The 19,461-nt window shown below is 38.2% G+C and overlaps 1 protein-coding gene across 19 annotated transcripts in view; it reads left to right on the top strand.

Moving 5' to 3' along the window:
* The window catches only part of NEK11 (NIMA related kinase 11), a 334,192-nt gene that overhangs the window by 207,930 nt on the left and 106,801 nt on the right, over nucleotides 1-19,461 (top strand). For all 19 annotated transcript variants that reach the window (XM_058433714.1, XM_058433709.1, XM_058433710.1 and 16 more), the window contains one exon: nucleotides 11,257-11,317. In XM_058433714.1, the coding sequence (XP_058289697.1) occupies nucleotides 11,257-11,317 (61 nt within the window). The remainder of the gene's footprint in view (nucleotides 1-11,256; nucleotides 11,318-19,461) is intronic.

Genomic DNA, 19,461 nt, shown 5'->3' with positions numbered 1-19,461 from the left:
CCTTGGATCTGATTGTCATGATGGTAGGTGCCTCCAAGAGTTCCTGCTGTTAGTTGAGTCGTTAGTTTAATCAGATCGTAGTAATGGTAACAGTAATGGCTAGTATTTCCAGAACCTTCATTCTATGCTCAGTACTTTGCATGCTGTGTCAGTTCAGGTGCTCCAGGAGCAGGTGATGAGACAGAATTAGAAATAAAAAGGAAATTCCTATCAAGTAGGTGGGAGGAGTCTTAAACCATACTGATATATTTGAAGGGAAGGAAGGAAGGAAGGAGGGAAGTAAGGAAGGTTGGTTGGATGAGAACCTCAGGCTGCAGCGCAATTCTGATAAAGCCTTGGCAGGCATGCTGGCAGGCAGGAAGGAAGGTAGGGAAGGAGGGAGGGAGGGAGAGAGAGAGGGAGCAATTGGATGACAGCCTCAGGCTGCACTGCGATTCTGAAAAAGGCTTGGCCCGGCCAAGAGGGAGCGCAAGGTCTGTTGCTGGAGTCCAGCACTGGGAAAGAATGGCATGGCCCTAACTTCTCCATAGTGCTTACATTGCCTGGGAGTTGCCTGGGAAGGGCAGGGCCTCAGCGTGGACCCTGCATTGGATCCTGAAGGTGTTGTAGCCGAGGGCTGTCAGATCACTAGGCTCCTTGCAGCAGGATCTATCTTGAAGGAACTTGTAAGTGGCATATCTCATGGCTGTCACAGGTGTATTATTTCATTTAAATCTTGCAACAACTCTGATGCATATATTCTAGATGAACTGCATCAAACTAGAATTTAACTGGCTGGAATTCAAATAAGGGAGAAGGCAGAGATAAAGGAGAAGGTGAAGGTAGGGGAAAGGAAGGGATCATGAATTAGGGATTTCATGTGACTCTGCTGAATGCTCCAGAGTCAAAATGAGAGATATAAATCCAGTCCCTCTACTGCATCTCAGTTCCTGCATCTCTCAGATTGTAAGCCTCCTGTTGCTTTGAATTATTGTTGTAGACTTCCAGTATTGAAGATACATATTTTTCACACAATCTAGTCCCTAAGTACAAATCAGCTACTTCATTTGCTCAAAAAAGAAACAGCAGTGGAGGATATTTCAAGTACTGACTTTAAAACCTAGATCCCTTGAAAGATGAGACTGTTTGTGACATCCTACCTTCACACAAGAGGAAACTGAGGCATAAGGAAATTAAGTTACATCTCCAAGACCACACAGCTAGTAAGTAGCAGAACTGGACTGTATGCCTTTATTTTTAGCCTCTGCTTTATACAGTCTTTCTTCTGCACAACAATTAGAATTGCTTCTCCTCCACTGATGATAGAGTAAATGCATAAGGTGCAAGGGAATAGCTGTAGGGCCGTTGCATTATCTGGTACTCCGGCAAGACCTTTTTACTAAACAGAATGACTGTGCTATGTATGAGGCAAAATTTAAACCAGTTCCAGGAAGAGTGCTGAGTTATGAAAAGTAAAACAAAAAAGACCCAACATCTCTCATCTGTTATGGGATACAGATTTATCTCCTCCTACTATGTCCTTTTCTTTTTTAAAATAAGTTGCCAGAACTGTTGAGTCCCAATAGTGGGACTTATTTGCCTGTTATTTTTACATGATCTGACCTAATTAATTTACCTTCATACTTGGGAAGAAATATTTTTTGTCTTAAATCGACCTTAGAGGTCATCAGTTCTAAAAAGCAGACTCCCAGCTGTTTCAGATTGTTGATCATTTTTCCATTAGCATTCTGCTGGCCTGCGTCCCAGGCTGTAAAGCAATCGGCCTTGCTAAAGTGTTAGTGGATACTCCCAGTTTGGTGTGTCATTCCTTCTAGGTGATGGGCCTTCTGTAAACTGTGTGTTGCCCAAAGGAGAGACTTTGAGGTGACAATTTCCACCCCTACCCCCATCCCAGTCCTCATTTCCATCATGGTTCTTCCCCCTTCTCTCTCTCCCATTTCTTGTCCAGATCAAAGCATAGCTCTTTGCTAGTCATATTAGGACCAGTCAAACCTTGCTGTGGGATACAGCACAGTGGGTGCTTTTTTTTTTTTTTTTTTTTTTAACATTATATCACTTACTTCTCTTAACAATTTGATATGCTATTCTTTTTTTTTCTTCTGACCTTTATTTTAGGTTCAGGGGGTACATGTGTGAGTTTATGGGCTTTGTAGGAGGCTTAGACATTAAGTCTTTAAAATTAGGTCCATTATAGGGTTTAGGATCACACCTACATTTTTCATGCCAATACCAAAGCATGGAGAAAAAGGAGAAAGGCAATAGGGTGAATAAAGGGCAAAGCAAATCTGAGCAGGAATGCAAAGCATCTGAGTGTTCCCTTCAGTGTGAAGATGGTGAGGTCACCAGCCCCACGGTCTCCCTTGTTGGTGGCCGATCAGAAGTCCACAGGTCAATGGGCAAATAAAGGGACGGTGACCTTCACTGTGAGATGCCCTGTGCTCTGCTGTGCTGCTCCTGGAACTTTGGGGTGAGAGTGGTGAGACACAGCTGATAAGACTAGTTGCAATGGACCCTCTAGTGCTTTTCTCTCCAACAATCTTCTCCTTCCACTACCTTACTTTAATCCCTATTTCCCTAGCTATCATCAGAGCTGAGGTGCCCTGACCATATGGTGCACAGAAACCCTGCAAAAAATATGAAAACCATCCTAAACAGTGTTGGCAGACAGAAAAATACAAGTCCCATCCAACCGTTTTGTGATCAGAAATTTATTTTAATTTTCTGAATATTTCATTCACCTAGACAGGGAGAGTAAATACCATTTCATGGTGTCCAGCCTGGGAGGAAAAGGTTGTGACACATGGGGGCCATTGTTGGGGGTGCATTGTTCCCACATAACCTGGTAATCTGAAGGCACAGGGGTCTATGCCATCTCTGGGAAAACACCAGTCATAATAAGACAGAGCTGCCTTGCAGCATCCAGGTGTTGTGCCAAACCCTTTACATGCCTTATCCCATTCATACTCACAGCACTCGATGCAATTAACATCTCTCACCCATTTACAAATGAGAAGACTATGAAACAGACAGAATAACTAATTTGACCTAAATTACCCCATCCAATGACAGAGCTGGGGTTTATTTATTATTTTTTTATTTTTATTTTATTGAGACGGAGTCTCGCTCTGTCGCCCAGGCTGGAGTGCAGTGGCGTGATCTCGGCTCACTGCAAGCTCCGCCTCCCGGGTTCACGCCATTCTCCTGCCTCAGCCTCCCGAGTAGCTGGGACTACAGACGCCCGCCACCATGCCCGGCTAATTTTTTTGTATTTTTAGTAGAGACGGGGTTTCACCGTGGTCTCGATCTCCTGACCTCATGATCCACCCGCCTCGGCCTCCCAAAGTGCTGGGATTACAAGCGTGAGCCACCGCGCCCGGCCAGAGCTGGGGTTTAAACCAGCAAATATTCATTGTACCAACTTTTAGGAATTTGGAGTAAGTATAGAACTTAATGTAGAAGTTGGTAAAGGAGAAGAAAAGGAGATTCTTGGGACCTAAGTGACAGCTCCAAAGTGTGTGAAAATGGACTATGAGCTGATGATTTAAAATCATGTTTAAATCACAGGGCTACATTTTTCACTTACTCTGTGGGATTTAAATAAAAGTAAAGCTAGAACTAGAGTTAAAAATAGAAATCTGCAATAAACAACTGTGTATCACAATGACTATCTTTTGGACTGAAAAATTCTTTTGTCTTTTTGTGGGAATAAACCTCCCTTAAATTTGCAGGACTTTCTTCTCTAGGCTATTGTATGTATAGAGTGGAAAGAGATTAAGTAGTTAATAAAGAGCAAGTGGAAGGATTGATTAGAGGTAGCTTTTCTTTCCCTGTGCTGGAATTCTAGAAATGGATTGTTGCAGAGGGAGTATAGGCCTCACCAGTTCCTGGAAAATCCATTGCCCTGTTTTGGGTAGGTGTTATGTTGCTGTTCTATCAGCCCCGCTTTCTTTTTTCATCTCTTTATCCTTTACGTTTCTAAACCATAATTCTAAATGTCTTAAGAGTTCTGTCATTGGATACCTATGAATGTCTTTGAAACGCTAAAGCAATCCCACAGGCATTGACTTGCCAAGAACCTAGGCATTAATAAGAGACAGCTGCAGTTAGAAGGTTTTAATAATGCAGAGTAAACAAGGCATTAGCAGTGAAATGTGGACACGTTGACAGTCACGTTTCAGCAATTCTGAATTCAGTGAAAGAGGCTTTTAGTCTTATGGGAGCTGTGGGGGCTTGTTGGCAGTTTGAGTTTTGCAGATGTGGCTCTATGTTCCTATCACTGCACACACTTTAAGGCAGAAGGCCACCATCAATAGTGAGATAGGAGTTACGATATTAGATTACTGATTTCAGGGAAGCCCTCACAAAGGTGCCATCAGCTCTGTCCTATGGCTTTGTGCTAAACGGCAACTTCTGCCTTCATATGAAGTATGAATGCATATAAGCAAGGGCTTGGCTTCTAATGAATTCAAGCTGAGATGTGAAAGGTACATCTGAGTGTGAAGAAGATGGATAAGGTCACCTTGGTGTTTTGGTTTCTGTAACTTAGTGACATTTTTCAGGGCTATTCTGGACACCATTTGTGGGAGAGTAGATGATAGTTTAAAAATGCAACTTGCAGAAAAAAGTAGGTGGGGCTGGGTACATTGGCTCATTCCTGTAATCCTAGCACTTTGGGAGGCTGAGGTGGGAGGATTGCTTGAGCTCAGGAGTTTGAGAGCAGCCTGGACAACATAGTGAGACCTAATCTCTACAAAAAATTTTTTAAATAGCTGAGCATGGTTGCATGGTGGCACTAAGCTACTTGGGTGGCTGAGGCAGGAACATCACTTGAGTCCAAGAGGTCGAGGCTGCAGTGAGCGATGATTAAGCCACTGTACTCCAGCCTGGGCAACAGATGAGACCCTGTCTCAAAAAAGCACTTTTAAAAATGCAACATAGATGAGTTACTTTTTGGGTCATTCATTTATGCATCACATATTTGAATGGTCTAAGCACTGGGTATGTGGTAGTGAACACAATAGACATAGTTCCACCTTCATGGGATCTCACTCAGCCTTATACATTTACATAGTATTTATTGATTGACAGCTCCTAAATGTGTGCCTTCCATTCTTCAGTTCTATTTTCACAGAGCTCTAGACTTACATATCCAGTCTGCCTGGGAGTGGGGTTAGGAGTCTCTAACAGACATCCTGAAATAAGTATGTACTAAAGTTAAGCCCCTCATATACTCTACCCTCAGTCCAAATTAGCTCCTCTCGAGCCAGCCTCGACTGATATCCTTTCACTCACATTCATATCCAATCCATAAGCAAAACCTATTGGCTTGACCTTTAAAGTATACTTGGAATTTGACCACTACTTACTACATGCATTCCTACTGCCAAAGCCATCATCACCTTGTCATAGCTTCTTACTGGTCTCCTACTAACCCTCCCGTCTCATTCAAAGCAAAGAAAGGCTTTTCAGTACTTCATCATCATCACCTCACTAAGCCCCTCTCTTCCATCAACACAAGAATTGCCCTCACTCACTCCACCCCTGTTATATTGGCTTCTTTCCAGTTTCTGGAACACACCAAGCATGTCCCTGCCATTGGGAGCCTTGAATGCTCTTCCCGCCAGATACACAAATGATTTGCTCCCTCCCTGTCTTCAAGTCTCTGTTTATATGTCATCTTATCAGGGAGGACTCTGACCACCTTATATGAAATAGCATTCACTGGACTGAGAATCCCCTCTTTCCTCCCCTACTTTATTTTCTTCCCTAGTCTTTATTGCCATCTGAGTTGCCACTATTGCTTATTTTTTTATGGCCTGTCTCGCTCTGCTAGAATGAAAGCCAGTAGAGCAGATATTCTATTTTTTTTCACTGCTATATTCCCAGCACCTTGAAAAGTGTTTATCACAGAATAAATACTTAGTAGTAGATATTGTGGAATACATGAATGAATGGATGCAGTGTACAGTCTAGTGGTACAGGTAGCCAGTTAGCCAGGACACAAACAAAGAAGTAAGAGCAACTAGAAAACGAAGAAGCTGAAGTGATAGAGGAATCGGCATTTGGGGGTTAGGGAAGACCTACTAATAAGGGAAGTCAAGGAGAATTTCTAGAGATTGACTTTTCAGCCATGACCTGGAGGATGGAAAGGAGCCAGCCCTTGATGGGACAAAAGGGAACTGGGAGAAGAATGCTTCACAGAGAGGGAACAGAGAGTGAGGGAAAGCTCCAGGTCATGAAAACACTGGGCACGTTCCAGAAACTGCATAGTGAGCAAAAAGGTCATAGTGAGCAAAAAGATCTTGGGGATGACAGAGATATTCTTTACCTTGCTTTAGGTGGCATATACACAGGTATATACATTTTTGAAAACGCATAGAATTGTACCCTTAAGATCTTGCATTTCACCATGTGCAAATTTTATCCCAATAAAAATAATGCATCATTAATAATGACATCAAAAAAAGAAAAACTACAAAAAAACTACAGCGGAGTTGCAATATTCATGTAGATAGATAAGCTCTATAGGTCCTCAGCCTGCATTGAGGCCCCTTCCTGGCTGCTTGTGGCCAGTGCCTGGCCACAGCTTCAAGAAGGTCTGGATACACTCAAATGAAGCCTCTCAGGACAAAAAACATGGGTCCAGAGTGACTCTGGGTGAGGAGGGAAGAGGAAGAGGGTTTTGCATGATTTGGTTGGATTTACATCTCTGTGGGATGGCTCTGAGAGGAGAGGTGACCAAGAGGTGAAAGAAATCAGCCCCTTTATACCCTAACATCTGTTGACATAAGGTTGACTGAGGATGTGCCTGGGGTCTGAGCAAGATGAAGCTCAGCTGAGCACTTCTCCTAGCTGGGGCTGTGATAGAAGGTTATGCATACTCTACCCTATATATACATTTATAGGTCTATGCCTGCTCAGGATTGTTTGGCAGATGGAGGACATGGTGTCAAGTCTGGCAGCATAGCATGAAAGCATGCATGCATCCATTCTCATTCAGAGCAGCTTTCAGCCGCTGGAAACATAAAACACTTCTGTAGCTCTGAACCCGTCTATGTGTGTGTTGATATGTGCCAAGCCTTCTCTAGATATGCCTTCGGGAGTCAGTATAGCCTACCAGCCAGGAGAGTGCTGAGGGTGGTAGATGTAGACAGATGGCTGAGTTTTCACGCCTTCAAGGTGAAGGAGCAGTGAGCAAAAGAATAACCTTTTGGGAGACTCTCAAGAACATCTAAAGATAGATATGCAATCTCTAAGGGACTGCTGGTGCTCAAACTGAGCTCTCATCCCAAAGTAAGTTCTTATGGCAGCTCGGTAGCTTTCATTCATTCATCCATTCATTCATTCGTTCGTTCATTCGTTCATTCATACGGTCACAATTCATGTTACCAAACAATATATATAATATTATATATAGTTATCATTTTACAGATATCATTCCCTTAGTTATCCATTCAGATTCAATGAGAACTGTGTAAATGTTTTTCACTTACCTAACTTTCTTTTTTTTTTTTTTTTTTTTTTTTTGAGACGGAGTCTGGCTCTGTCACCCAGGCTGGAGTGCGGTGGCGCGATCTCGGCTCACTGCAAGCTCCGCCTCCCGGGTTCACGCCATTCTCCTGCCTCAGCCTCTCCGAGTAGCTGGGACTACAGGCGCCCGCCACCACGCCCGGCTAATTTTTTGTATGTTTTTAGTAGAGACGGGGTTTCACCGTGGTCTCGATCTCCTGACCTCGTGATCCGCCCTCCTCGGCCTCCCAAAGTGCTGGGATTACAAGCGTGAGCCACCGCGCCCGGCCCACTTACCTAACTTTCAAACAAAACCCTGTCATTGGTTTTTCATCTCCAAGTCTTTAAGTTTCAAACTTGCTCAATATTTTTCTTAACCAAATCATTTATTTATTGTTTTTAGTCAATGTAATTTTTTTCCCTTTAACTCATTTAGTGAGAGCAAGTTCACTGTGGATAGTGGAAGAATATGGCATCTTATGTCTTTAAGTCTTGCCTTCCTCTGGCTCCTTTCTCAGAATCTTTATCCACATAAAGGCTAACTGTTCTTAGACTTGGGAAAAACAAACCTCTTAGAACTAGGCTTCTCCCATGAGTGGGTTTTTATTGGTTTGTTCCCTAATAGGTGTGACAAAACCTCTTTCCTACCTTGCTGCACCTTTTTCACTGGAGTTGGCTGCAGCTTGGACAGTACACCACAACCAGAGTCTCTTGGATAAGTGACTGTCAGCAACAACTTGAGAAACAAACTGTGTCAGAAAAGGATTATTTTTCCCCAAATGGGAGGCTAAAGCTTCATCTCTCTTCCTTGTCTTTGTATACATTTGACAAATAATTGGTTTTTGCTGTTGTTGTTGTTGTTAGAAACAGGGTTTTATTTTTGAAAACAGAAAAACCAAACAATATTTTTAAAATACCATCTACTGCTGTCATCATATTTGGCTTGGAATACACAAGAATGCAGTGACAGAAATGTCTGTTCTAAAAACATAAACATTTTCTTATATCAATACCAACCCCTTTTAATTTAATAAATATTTTTTGAATGAAATACAACTGGATAATGAAATGACACAGTTTTTTTCTTCTGAATTGAATCTTTCATTATGACTAGCTCTAAGTGAGGAGATAATCTGGATTATTTTGTCAAACAACTGCCTGATAACTAAATGAAGATCTACGTGGTGTGATTTTTACAATCCTGTGAAGACCCCATCTGACTTTCTCCTTTGAGATTGCCTACTTGCTGCTGCCTAAACTTTTGCTATTAGAAATTAACTCCTCTGATATGAGGTCATATGCCTTATGAAATACAAATATCCTGAGAGATATAACACGTAAACTTTATCAACGATTTTGGCTTTAATGGATCTGTCATATCTCTTCTTGACAGAGAGCATATTTTAATAGATAGGAGGATGAAAATAAATATGAAGGCATATATTAGCTCTTTGTGAAGAAAATGTACTCGTTGGGATGTGTAGGAGTGTAGAGAAAAGAGTAAGAGCAGAGGAAGAGGAGGGTTTCTAAATTGTCATATTCCTTGACCCAATAATTCTATTTCTGATGGGCCAACCTAAAGAAATAACAATAAACATGAAACAAAGATGTATGTGTAAAGATAGTCATTGCAGTATTATTTAAAATGAAATAAAATGAAAGCAATCTAGATGTCCAATGATAAGGGTATGGATAAATACATATGATAGGCCTTTAGGGAGCAATGGTCCAGCCATTAAAATTATGCTTCTGAAGAATTTTTAATAGCATTGGAAAAAAGTCCAAATAATATTGTACATTTTTTGTTTGGAAACAGAAAAACCAAACAATATTTTTAAAATGCAATCTATTGATGTCATCATATTTGGCTTGGAATACCTGAGAATACAGTGACTGAAATGTCTGTTCTAAAAACATAAACATTTTTTATATCAGTACTAACCCCCTTTAATTTAATAAATTTAATATTCCAAATACGTACAGCAACAGTACATTGCACTGTTTTTTGTGTATTTTATGTATAGACACATATACCATACATATGTAGTATAATCTCAAATATCTAAAAGATAGGCATGCATATAGCATATATATATAGTATGATCTGAAATATCTAAGAGAGATGTATATAGAAAAGACTGACTATATATGTTTATGTGTGTGTGTTTGTATTAATACCAGTGGGATTTGGGGTATTTATTTTCTTTGATAATTTTCTATATTTTCCAGATTAAAAATAAATGGGAATTATTAGAGAAAGCATTATTTTCAATATTTATATATTGACATTGTCTAAAAAGGGAGATTCCTTCAGATATGATAGTTTTTTTCTGTGGCTGCTAGGCAGGCATTGATAGTTATCATGTACTTCACGGATCTGACTGGACCTTTTGAGAACAGCTACCATTCCTACATAAAAGCAATGTCTAATCCATTAGTGAAATGACTGCATAGGTTTCTGAAAAAAATGTGGGCATTTGACTAAACTTGAATCTGTGGGACAGTTTTTCAGTATTGAATCTTACAAGATATTCCTCATGCCTCTAAGGCATGTTCTTATAATGGAGGGGTTTATGGCTATGGAGGAAGGAGACTTGAAGAACACTTAAGTTCATCAACAAAGAAGCCGTTGTTATTTTCACAGCATTTGAAAATCTGGCTTCCCAGCACTTAGCTGAGATGACTGAAGGCTGGTGACGCTGTAATTTGGCATCTAGCGAGATGCAGTTACTCTCTCAGGCCACTTAGCTCCAGTAAAGTTCAGTTTAAATTATGAAACAGGGAAGAAATGCAAAAGTTCCAATCAGCAGCATAATTCTCAATCACACTGGCCATAATATGCTCCTGAAAGATATTTTCTTTGACTGAATCTTTGCTACGCCCGGCTAATTTTTGTATTTTTAGTCAAGTCGGGGTTTCACCATGTTGGCCAGTCTGGTCTTGAACTCCTGACCTCAGGTGATCTACCTACCTTGGATTCCCAAAATGCTGGGATTACAGGCGTGAGCCACCATGCCCAGCCATAAATTCTTAATTTTCCTTAGTATAATCACAAACCTGAAAATAATTAACACTTTTCCCAGATCATTAGGATGCTGTTTTGTATTATTTCAAGCCTGCTTGCTGGAGGACAGATTTATTTTGTATTGAAGACAATATTTTTAATCAAATACAGTTCTGAGATTTCCCCAACTCTTATGGGGGATGTCTGACTTTTAATGAGGGTTAAGGTAAATGACAAGTGATATTCTTAGATTTAGCACTCCTTGAAGACCATACCATACATGTCCAAAGAAGAGCTAGTTGTTCTCCAAGGTAAAAAATGCATTAGATTTCTGCTATATTGACTAAACTGTAAATTGAATAAAATATTTCTTTTGTTCTAATAGCATTTACTATATTTATAGATTTAATATGTATTTATTATAGATAATTTGGAAAAGACATAAGCACACAAAGGAGATAATAAAGATCACTCGTAATTTAACCTTTTAGTCAAAACCACTGCTAACATTTTCTGTGTATGTTTTTGCCATGAGAGGTAGAGCAATAAATCTAGAGATTGTTATGGAGAAAGTGATGTAGATATGCATACAGATATTTTTCTTTTTAAAAATAGGATTATACTGAAATAATTTTGGAACCAGATTTTTTTTTTCGCCTAAATGTAGTAAGAACATTTTTCCATGTTATTAAGTATCCTTCTACCATACAGGGAAAATAAATCTTTCTCCCTCATTTTGACAGGACAGTGATACTGAAGCGTTGGCCAAGTGTTTGGAAAATGTCCTGGGTTGCACTTCTCTAGGTGAGTAAGTTCCTTTAGACTTCAAAATACATTGACAGCTACTGATTGTCTTGGAATAACTTGGAAGAAATCTTACAGGTGTTTAAGTCTGATATCTTAGTATAACAGATGAAGAAACTGAGGCCAATAGAAGTTGAATGTCTGACCCAAGGGCCGGGAAACACAAAGAAAAATTGCTTATTATTATTGTAAGTAACTCTTAGTCTCCAAGGATGAAATAATTGAAATTCAGTGGTCCCTTGTGATCAAATGGCAGCCTAGCAGTGCATAATAACAAGTTTTTGCAGTTTCTGGAAAAAGGAATCTCCCTACCTAACTTGTCCTGTAGAAGCAGAGAGCAGAGTACATTCAGTTAAGCTGGGAGGACCATCACTCCGAAGGTCAGTCAGTTATTTGAAGAGATTTGGTCTGAAAAACAAAACTAAAACTTGTTTAGCATTGTCAGTCTCAATAAATATGATTGCTATGCTTCAGGGATAAAGTCTTATTTCTTAGTTTGTTCTATTTTTTTTAATCTGAGAAGCCTAACTGTGATACACTCTAGCACTAGATGATAAACTGTGATAGAGTATTCTTACTAGATGAAAAGGGCTGAGATATTTTTTCTTCTAAATTTGATTACAAGTTTTTATTTAAAAAATTTAAACTCTAAACCAAAAGCAATCTCTTCAAAGGGAATGGCAGGGTAAAAATAAACAATTAAGTTTTCAGGTGGGCAAACATTCACTGTTTTATTAGGAGCTTTATGCACAATTTATAGCCTTTTTCTAGCTTATTCCACATCTCCATATGGGAAGCCTCAGTCATAACATACATAGGTCTTTGATTTTCTCACCTGACCATCACCCTATGATCTTTTTAATTGTATATCAAATACACTTATTTGATACATTTAACATTTAACAAGTACATTTAACATCCAAGCATGACTTAAGACCAGTGGTATATGGAACCAACCTAAGTGTCAAGAGAACCTCAGATTAGATGACTAATTTTCAATCTAGGCTCCTTAGAGACCTCCAGGATGAGGGGTTGGGGGTACTAAGCAGCATGAGAACAGAAGCTGTGTCTGTACTGCTCACCTCTTATTTTTCCAGAGTCTAACACTGTGTCTGGTGCAGCAGAGGCTCTTTAAAAATATTTTAAAATATTTATGGTCGAAGGTGGTAGCTCACACCTGTAATCCCAACGTTTTGGGAGGCTGAGGTGGGAGAATCACTTGAGGCCAGGAGTTTGAGACCAGTCTGGGCAACATAGCAAGACCCTGTCTCTAAACAAATTTTTAAAAATTCAGCCAGGCATGATAGCCTGTGTCTGGAGTCCTAACTCCATGGGATGCTGAGACTAGGAGATTCCTTAAGCCCAAGAGATTTAGGCTGCAGTGAGTTGTGATTATACCACCGTACTTCAGCCTGGGTGCTAGAGTGAGACCCTATCTCAAAAGTATATATTATTTTTATAATTTCTATAAAGTAGAGGAGTACAGTGCAGTTTTCTTACACGGATATATTGCACAGTGGTAAAGTCTGGGCTTTTGGTGTAATCATCACCTGAATATGGTACATTATACCCATTAAGTAATTTTTTATCCCTCACCTCTCTCCCAACTTCCCATTCTTCTGAGTCTCCAACATCCATTACTCCACACTCTATATCCATATGTACACATTATTTAGCTCCCACTTATAAGTGAGAACATTGGTATTTGACTTTCTGTTTCTAAGTTGTTTGACTTAAGATAATGGCCTCCAGTTCTTTCTATGTTGCTGCAAAATTCATGATTTTATTCTTTTTTTGTGGTTGAATAGTATTCCGTTGTGTGTGTGTGTGTGTGTGTGTGTGTGTGTACTGTTATCCAATCATCCTTTGATGGACACTTAGGTTGGTTCCATATCTTTGCTATTGTGAATAGTGCTGCAATAAACATAGAAGTGCAGGTATCTTTTTGATATAATAATCTTCCTTTGGGTATGTACCCAGTAGTGGGATTGCTAGATTGAATGGTAGTTCTTTGAGAAATCTCCATACTATTTTTCATACAGGTTGTACAAATTCATATTCCTACCAAAATACTGTATAAACTTTCCTTTTTCTCTGTATCCTCATCAACATCTGTTATTTTTTGTCTTTTTAGTGATAGCCATTCTGACTGGTGTAAGATGATATCTTCTTGTGGTTTTAATTTGCATTTATCTGATGATTAGTGATGTTGAACATTTTTTCATATGTTTTTTGGCCATTTGTGTCTTCTTTTGAAAAATGTATGTTCATGCATGTCTGTTGCCCACTTTTTATTCAAGTTAGTTTTTTTTTTTTCTTTTTTCTTTTTTTCTTTGGTGATGGTTGTTTGAGTCCCTCATAAATTCTGGATATTAGTCCCTGCCAGATTGATAGTTTGTAAATATTTTCTCCTGTTCTGCAGATTGTTTGTTTATACTGTTGATTTGTTTCTTTTGCTATGCAGCAACATTTTAGTTTAACTAAGTCCCATTTATCTATTTTTGGTTTGGTTGCTTATGCTCTTGTAGTCTTAGTCATGAATTCTTTGCATAGACCAATGTCCAGAAGAGTTTTCCCTAGGTTTTCTTTGAAAAATTTTTTTTTTATTCCAATAGGTTTTTGGAGAACAGTTGGTGTTTGGCCACATGAATAAGTTCTTTAATGGCAATTTATGAGATTTTGGTGCACCCATCACCCGAGCAGTGAACACTGTACCCGGCGTGTAGTCTTTTATCTCTCACCTCCCTGACCCTTTCCTCCAAGTCCCTAAAGTCCAAATGTATCACTCTTATGCCTTTGTGTCCTCATAGCTTAGCTCCCACATGAGTGAGAATATAGGATGTTTGGTTTTCCATTCCTGAACTACTTCACTTACAATAATAGTCTCCAATTCCATCCAGGTTGCTGCAAATGCCATTATTTCATTCCTTTTTATGGCTGAATAGTATTCCGTGGTGTATGTACCACATGTGTATGTGTATCACATTTTCTTTATCCACTCATTGATTGATGGACATTTGGGCTGGTTCCATATTTTCACAATTGCAAATTGTGCTGCTATAAACATGCATGTGCATCTTTTTCATATAATTACTTCCTTTCCTCTAGGTAGATACCTAGTAATGGTATTGCTGGATCAAATGGAAGATCTACTTTTAGTCCTTTAAGGAATTTTCATACTGTTTTCCATAGTGGTCGTACTAATTTACATTCCCATCAACAGAGTAAAAGTGTTCTCTTTTCACTGCATCCATGCCAACATCTATTATTTTCTGATTTTTAAAATTATGGCCATTTTTGCAGGAGTGGGGTGGTATAATATTATGGTTTTTATTTGCATTTCCCTGATACTTAGTGATGTTGGCATTTTTTCATATGCTTGTTGGCCATTTGTGTATCTTCTTTTGAGAATTGTCTACTTATGTCCTTAGCCCACTTTTTGATGGGATTTTTTTTTGTTTTCTTCTTGCTGACTTGTTTGAGTTCTTTGTAGATTCTGAATATTAGTGCTTTGTTGGATGTATAGATTGTAAAGGTTTTCCTCCACTCTGTGGGTTGTCTGTTAACTCTGCTGATTATTTCTTTTGCTGTGCAGAAGCTTTTTAGTTTAATTAAGTCCCATCTATTTATCTTTATTTTTGATGCATTTGCTTTCGGGTTCTTGGTAACGAAGTCTTTGGCTAAGCCAGTGTCTACAAGGGTTTTTTCCCATGTTATCTTCTAGAATCTTTATGTTTTTGGGTCTTAGATTTAAGTCTTTGATCCATCTTGAGTTGATTTTTGTATAAGGTGAGAGATGAGGATCCAGTTTCATTCTTCTACATGTGACTTGCCAATTATTCCAGCAATATTTGTTGCATAGGGTGTCCTTTTCCTACTTTATGTTTTTGTTTGCTTTGTTGAATATCAGTTAGCTATAAGTATATGGCTTTATTTCTGGATTCTCTATTCTGACCCATTGGTCTTTGTGCCTGTTTTTATACCAGTACCATGCTGTTTTGATGACTATGGCCTTACAGTATAGTATAGTTTGAAGTCAGGTAATGTGATGCCTACAGATTTATTCTTTTTTCTTAGTCTTGCTTTGGGTATGCAGGCTCTTTTTTGGTTTCATATGAATTTTAGGGTTTCTTTTTCTAGTTTTGTGAAGAATGATGGTGGTATTTGATGGGAATCTCATTGAATTTGTAGATTGCTTTTTGGCAGTATGGTCATTTTCAAAATATTGATTCTATCCATCCATGAGCATGGGATGTGTTTCCATTTGTTTGTGTCACCTATGATTTCTTTCATTAGTGTTTTGTAGTTTTCCTTGTAGAAATTCTTCACTTACTTGGTTAAATGTATTCCGAGGGCGTTTTTTTGTAGCTATTGTAAATGGAATTGCCTTCTTGATTTGGTTCTTAATGTGATTGTTATTGGTGTACAGAAATGCCATAGATTTTGGTGTGTTGATTTTGTGTCCTGAAATTTCACTTAATTTGTTCATCTAATCTAACAGTTTTTGGAGAAGTCTAGCGTTTTCTAGGTATAAGATCACATGATCAGCAAACAGATAATTTGACTTTCTTTTTTCCAATTTGGGTGCTATTTATTTATTTTTCTCTTGCTTGGTTGCTCTGGGTAGAACTTCTAGTACTGTGTTGAATAGGAGTAATGAAAGTGGGCATTCTTGACTTGTACCAGGTTTAGGGTAATTGCTTTCAACTTTTCCCCACTCAGTATGATGTTGGCTGTAGATGTGTCATATATGGCCTTTATTATTTTGAGGTAGGTTTCTTCTATGCCTCATTTATAGAAGGTTTTATCATGATAGAATGCTGACTTTTTTCAAATGCTTTTTCTGCATCTATATAGATGATCATATGGTTCTTTAAAAATTTATGTGGGTACATAGTAGGTTTCTGTGTTTATGGAGTACATGAGATATTTTTAAATAGGCATACAATACATAATAATAATATCATGGAAGCTGAGGTTTGGGTCTGGAAAAATGCTTGGGGCACTTCCTGGAGCCTTTCTTTCTTACAGCCTGCCAGCCTTTCTCCAAGTTAGCACCAGGGCTGGTGAGGGACAAGGTGCTCTTCCATGGCCTGGATTGCATGGTCCCCCAGTGGAAAGCTGGATCACAGAGAAACACTCTCTCTCACTCTCCCATATTAGGGCTTTACTCACAGTTCTCAGTCAGTTGTTGGCATGCAGGATGTCTACCCATCCTGTTTTCACTGGGATCTTTCCTTTTCCAGTGAATTCCTCTGTTCTTTCTTGAATAAAAGATTATAGTGTGAATCTCTGTGCACTATTTTGCTTTTTCCATGCGAAATATTTAAAAATATTTTTAGGAGAAATTAGATGCAGACCCTGTTCTTTTACCAGTTTCAACCAAAATTATCTTCACTCTTATCTGTTTTATAAATTGAATTTCTATAAAAGATTGTGTCTTGAAAAAGATAGATTCCACTGCTAAAAATTGAAATAGCACTGATTGAATAGTTAATATCCAAATTCCTTTCTAGGCTGGGTGTTTTCTTTTTTTCCTTAAAGAAATGAGCATTAGAATCATGGAGTAAAAATACACATTTGTCTGTGCTTGAAGCCCCACTAACATGACAGAAAAGGAATAAAGCTAATATAAACCCACAGAAAAAGAGAACATGAGGAGATGGAAGTGCAGATGAGAGCTTTAGTGAACTTGAGAAAGATATAAAGCAGATAGATGAGTGATAACTGATTTAGAAAATGGAGAAAGCTGAAAGCTAAGTGCCTAAGATGCATATAGGAAAGAAGGGAAGGGAAGGTGTAGCCTAGGAGAAGCAAGGCAATTGAACCTACAGAATCTCATAAATGCTCAAGATTTGGAGGCCTCAACTACCTCTGAAGGCATGGTATAGGTGAAGATTAAAATGGGAAGACTGATTGACAGTGTGCGTAAGGAGAAATAGACCCCAGGTGCCTTTCTCTCCACGGGCACAGCCACAGTATTCCTCTCCACAGTTAAGACAGAAGAAAATAGACTCGATTTGGTGGAACATTGAATCAAGAAGATTCTGGATTTAGGGACACCAAAGGACAGGGTGATGTGATGTGATGAAAACAAAGAGATGAGTTGAAAGTCTTCATATTAAGTTATGAAACCCCTAGATACCATTCCTACTTGGCTTCTGAAACACTGGAAGAACAGCATGGACTCCTTCAGGTTCAGAAAAGCATGGACTCTTTAGAAGATATCTCTGTGAGAGCATTTACCAGCCTGAGAATCCTAGGGATGTTAACATTTCCTCAACAAAATGGTGGGAATGAGTGCTACCAGTTGACAATCCCTGAATCTACAGAAAGAGCTTAAATTTACTTTTAATGTTTCACACTTAAATGTGAACATGTAGCAATGCAGTAGCCAGTATCTGAGGAAATCTAACCAAAAACAGAAATCAAGACAAAAATATACAAAGAACTCCGGAAACAGACAAGGTAGGCAAGAAAATAAAAATTCAAAAACTATGTATCCACAAAAGTTTTTTGAAATAAAAAATTAAAGAAACAATATTAAAATTCTAAAAGATAGCAGAGAAGATATTACCTCTGTGAAACAAATCATACGGGGAATAAGAAAGAGCTCTTAAAGTTATAATTTTAATGGAAGAAATAAAAATTCAGTAGAAGGTTTGGAAGATAAAAGTGAGGAAATTTACCAGAATATAATTAATAAATGATAAGAAAACAAAGTGATTCATCTAGGTGCTTCAGCACCTAACAAATAGAAATTCCAGGAAAAAAGAACAGAAAATGAAAAAAATTATCAAATAAATAAGAAAAATATCTAGAGAGAATCAAACAGACCACTTATAAAGTATCAGAGGAAAGAGTGGTGTCTTATTTTTCAACAATACCTAAAAGCTAGAAGACAATAAAGTTTGAACCTACAATTATTTATCTATCCAAACTATCAATCAAGTGTGAGAAAGGAAGAAAGACATTTGCAGGCATCCAATATCAAAAATGAGGTCTGAAAAATATCTACCTCCCATGACTTTAATTAGAAAGTTCCTAGAGGATATGCTTCATCAAACATAAGAGTCAATCAAGAAAGAGGAAGACATGAACTTCAGGTGATAGGAAATCCAATATAGGAGAGAGGTTAAGGGGATTCCCAGAATGAGAGTCAAGAAAGGTCACTGAACAATAGCTGGGCAACAGGCCTGGAAAACAATCCATTCAGACTAGAATGAGTCAGAGAATTCCAAGGGGTGAATAAATATCTCCTAGAGAGGAATGGAACTAATGGATAACCCAGTTGGATTTTATCATAATGAGAGAAGTTTGCAGTTCCTTTGGTGAGTTTAGGGATGAATTAGAAGTTATTAGAAAACTAAACAAAGTGAAAAATCCAGGGCAGTTATGAACTCCTGGAAAAACAAAAGTCATTTTTAAAAAGAAAATGTAATCTGCACACACTGAGTGCTTAGCTGTGTATAATATTTGCATAGTCATAATAATTTAAACATTCAATTATTTTTAAAATGTGATGTAACTATATTGGAAAGATGGAGATGGAGGGAAGAAAAATATTTGTAAGCATATGTATGCATCTGTGTGTGTGTGTGTGTGTGTGTGTGTATTTAACAGAGGAAAGAAAGAACAAAATTAAGATTTCCTATGTATAGTAGGAAGTCCAAAACAGATAGTCTAAAACAGAAAAGTTTAAAAAAATGGTTGTATAAACATGTGCTATAGAGAGATAAAGGTAAATACAAAAAAAAAGTTGAAGAGTTGAATATGGTTGACTTTGGAGACTGGAACTTGAAGGTGAGGCAGGAAGCTGCCTTGTTTTTAACATTAAAAGCTTTGACTTAAAAAAGTACTAGGCACATGAATTCTTAGATAAGAAGTCAATTTTTAAAAAGAGGTGTTAGAAAGCAAAGAGCCCAATTCTGCCCTCCATTACTTTAGTGTGCCTGCTATTAAGGCTGGATTAAGACTTTTGGACACTTTGATTTCTGAGAAGATTATAGTAAACTAAATTTGTAAATTAAAAAGAAGCTAGATTATAAAATAAAAAATACATATACCCTGAAGTTATAATAGCTTCTTTTCAGATTGTCTGATTGCAAGGTTCTGAATACATTAATTAAATGTATTTTTCAGTT

This window comes from Hylobates moloch, unplaced genomic scaffold, assembly GCF_009828535.3.
Source record: "Hylobates moloch isolate HMO894 unplaced genomic scaffold, HMol_V3 SCAFFOLD_22, whole genome shotgun sequence".
Taxonomy (NCBI): domain Eukaryota; kingdom Metazoa; phylum Chordata; class Mammalia; order Primates; family Hylobatidae; genus Hylobates; species Hylobates moloch.
This window is presented reverse-complemented; position numbering and strand designations above follow the sequence as displayed.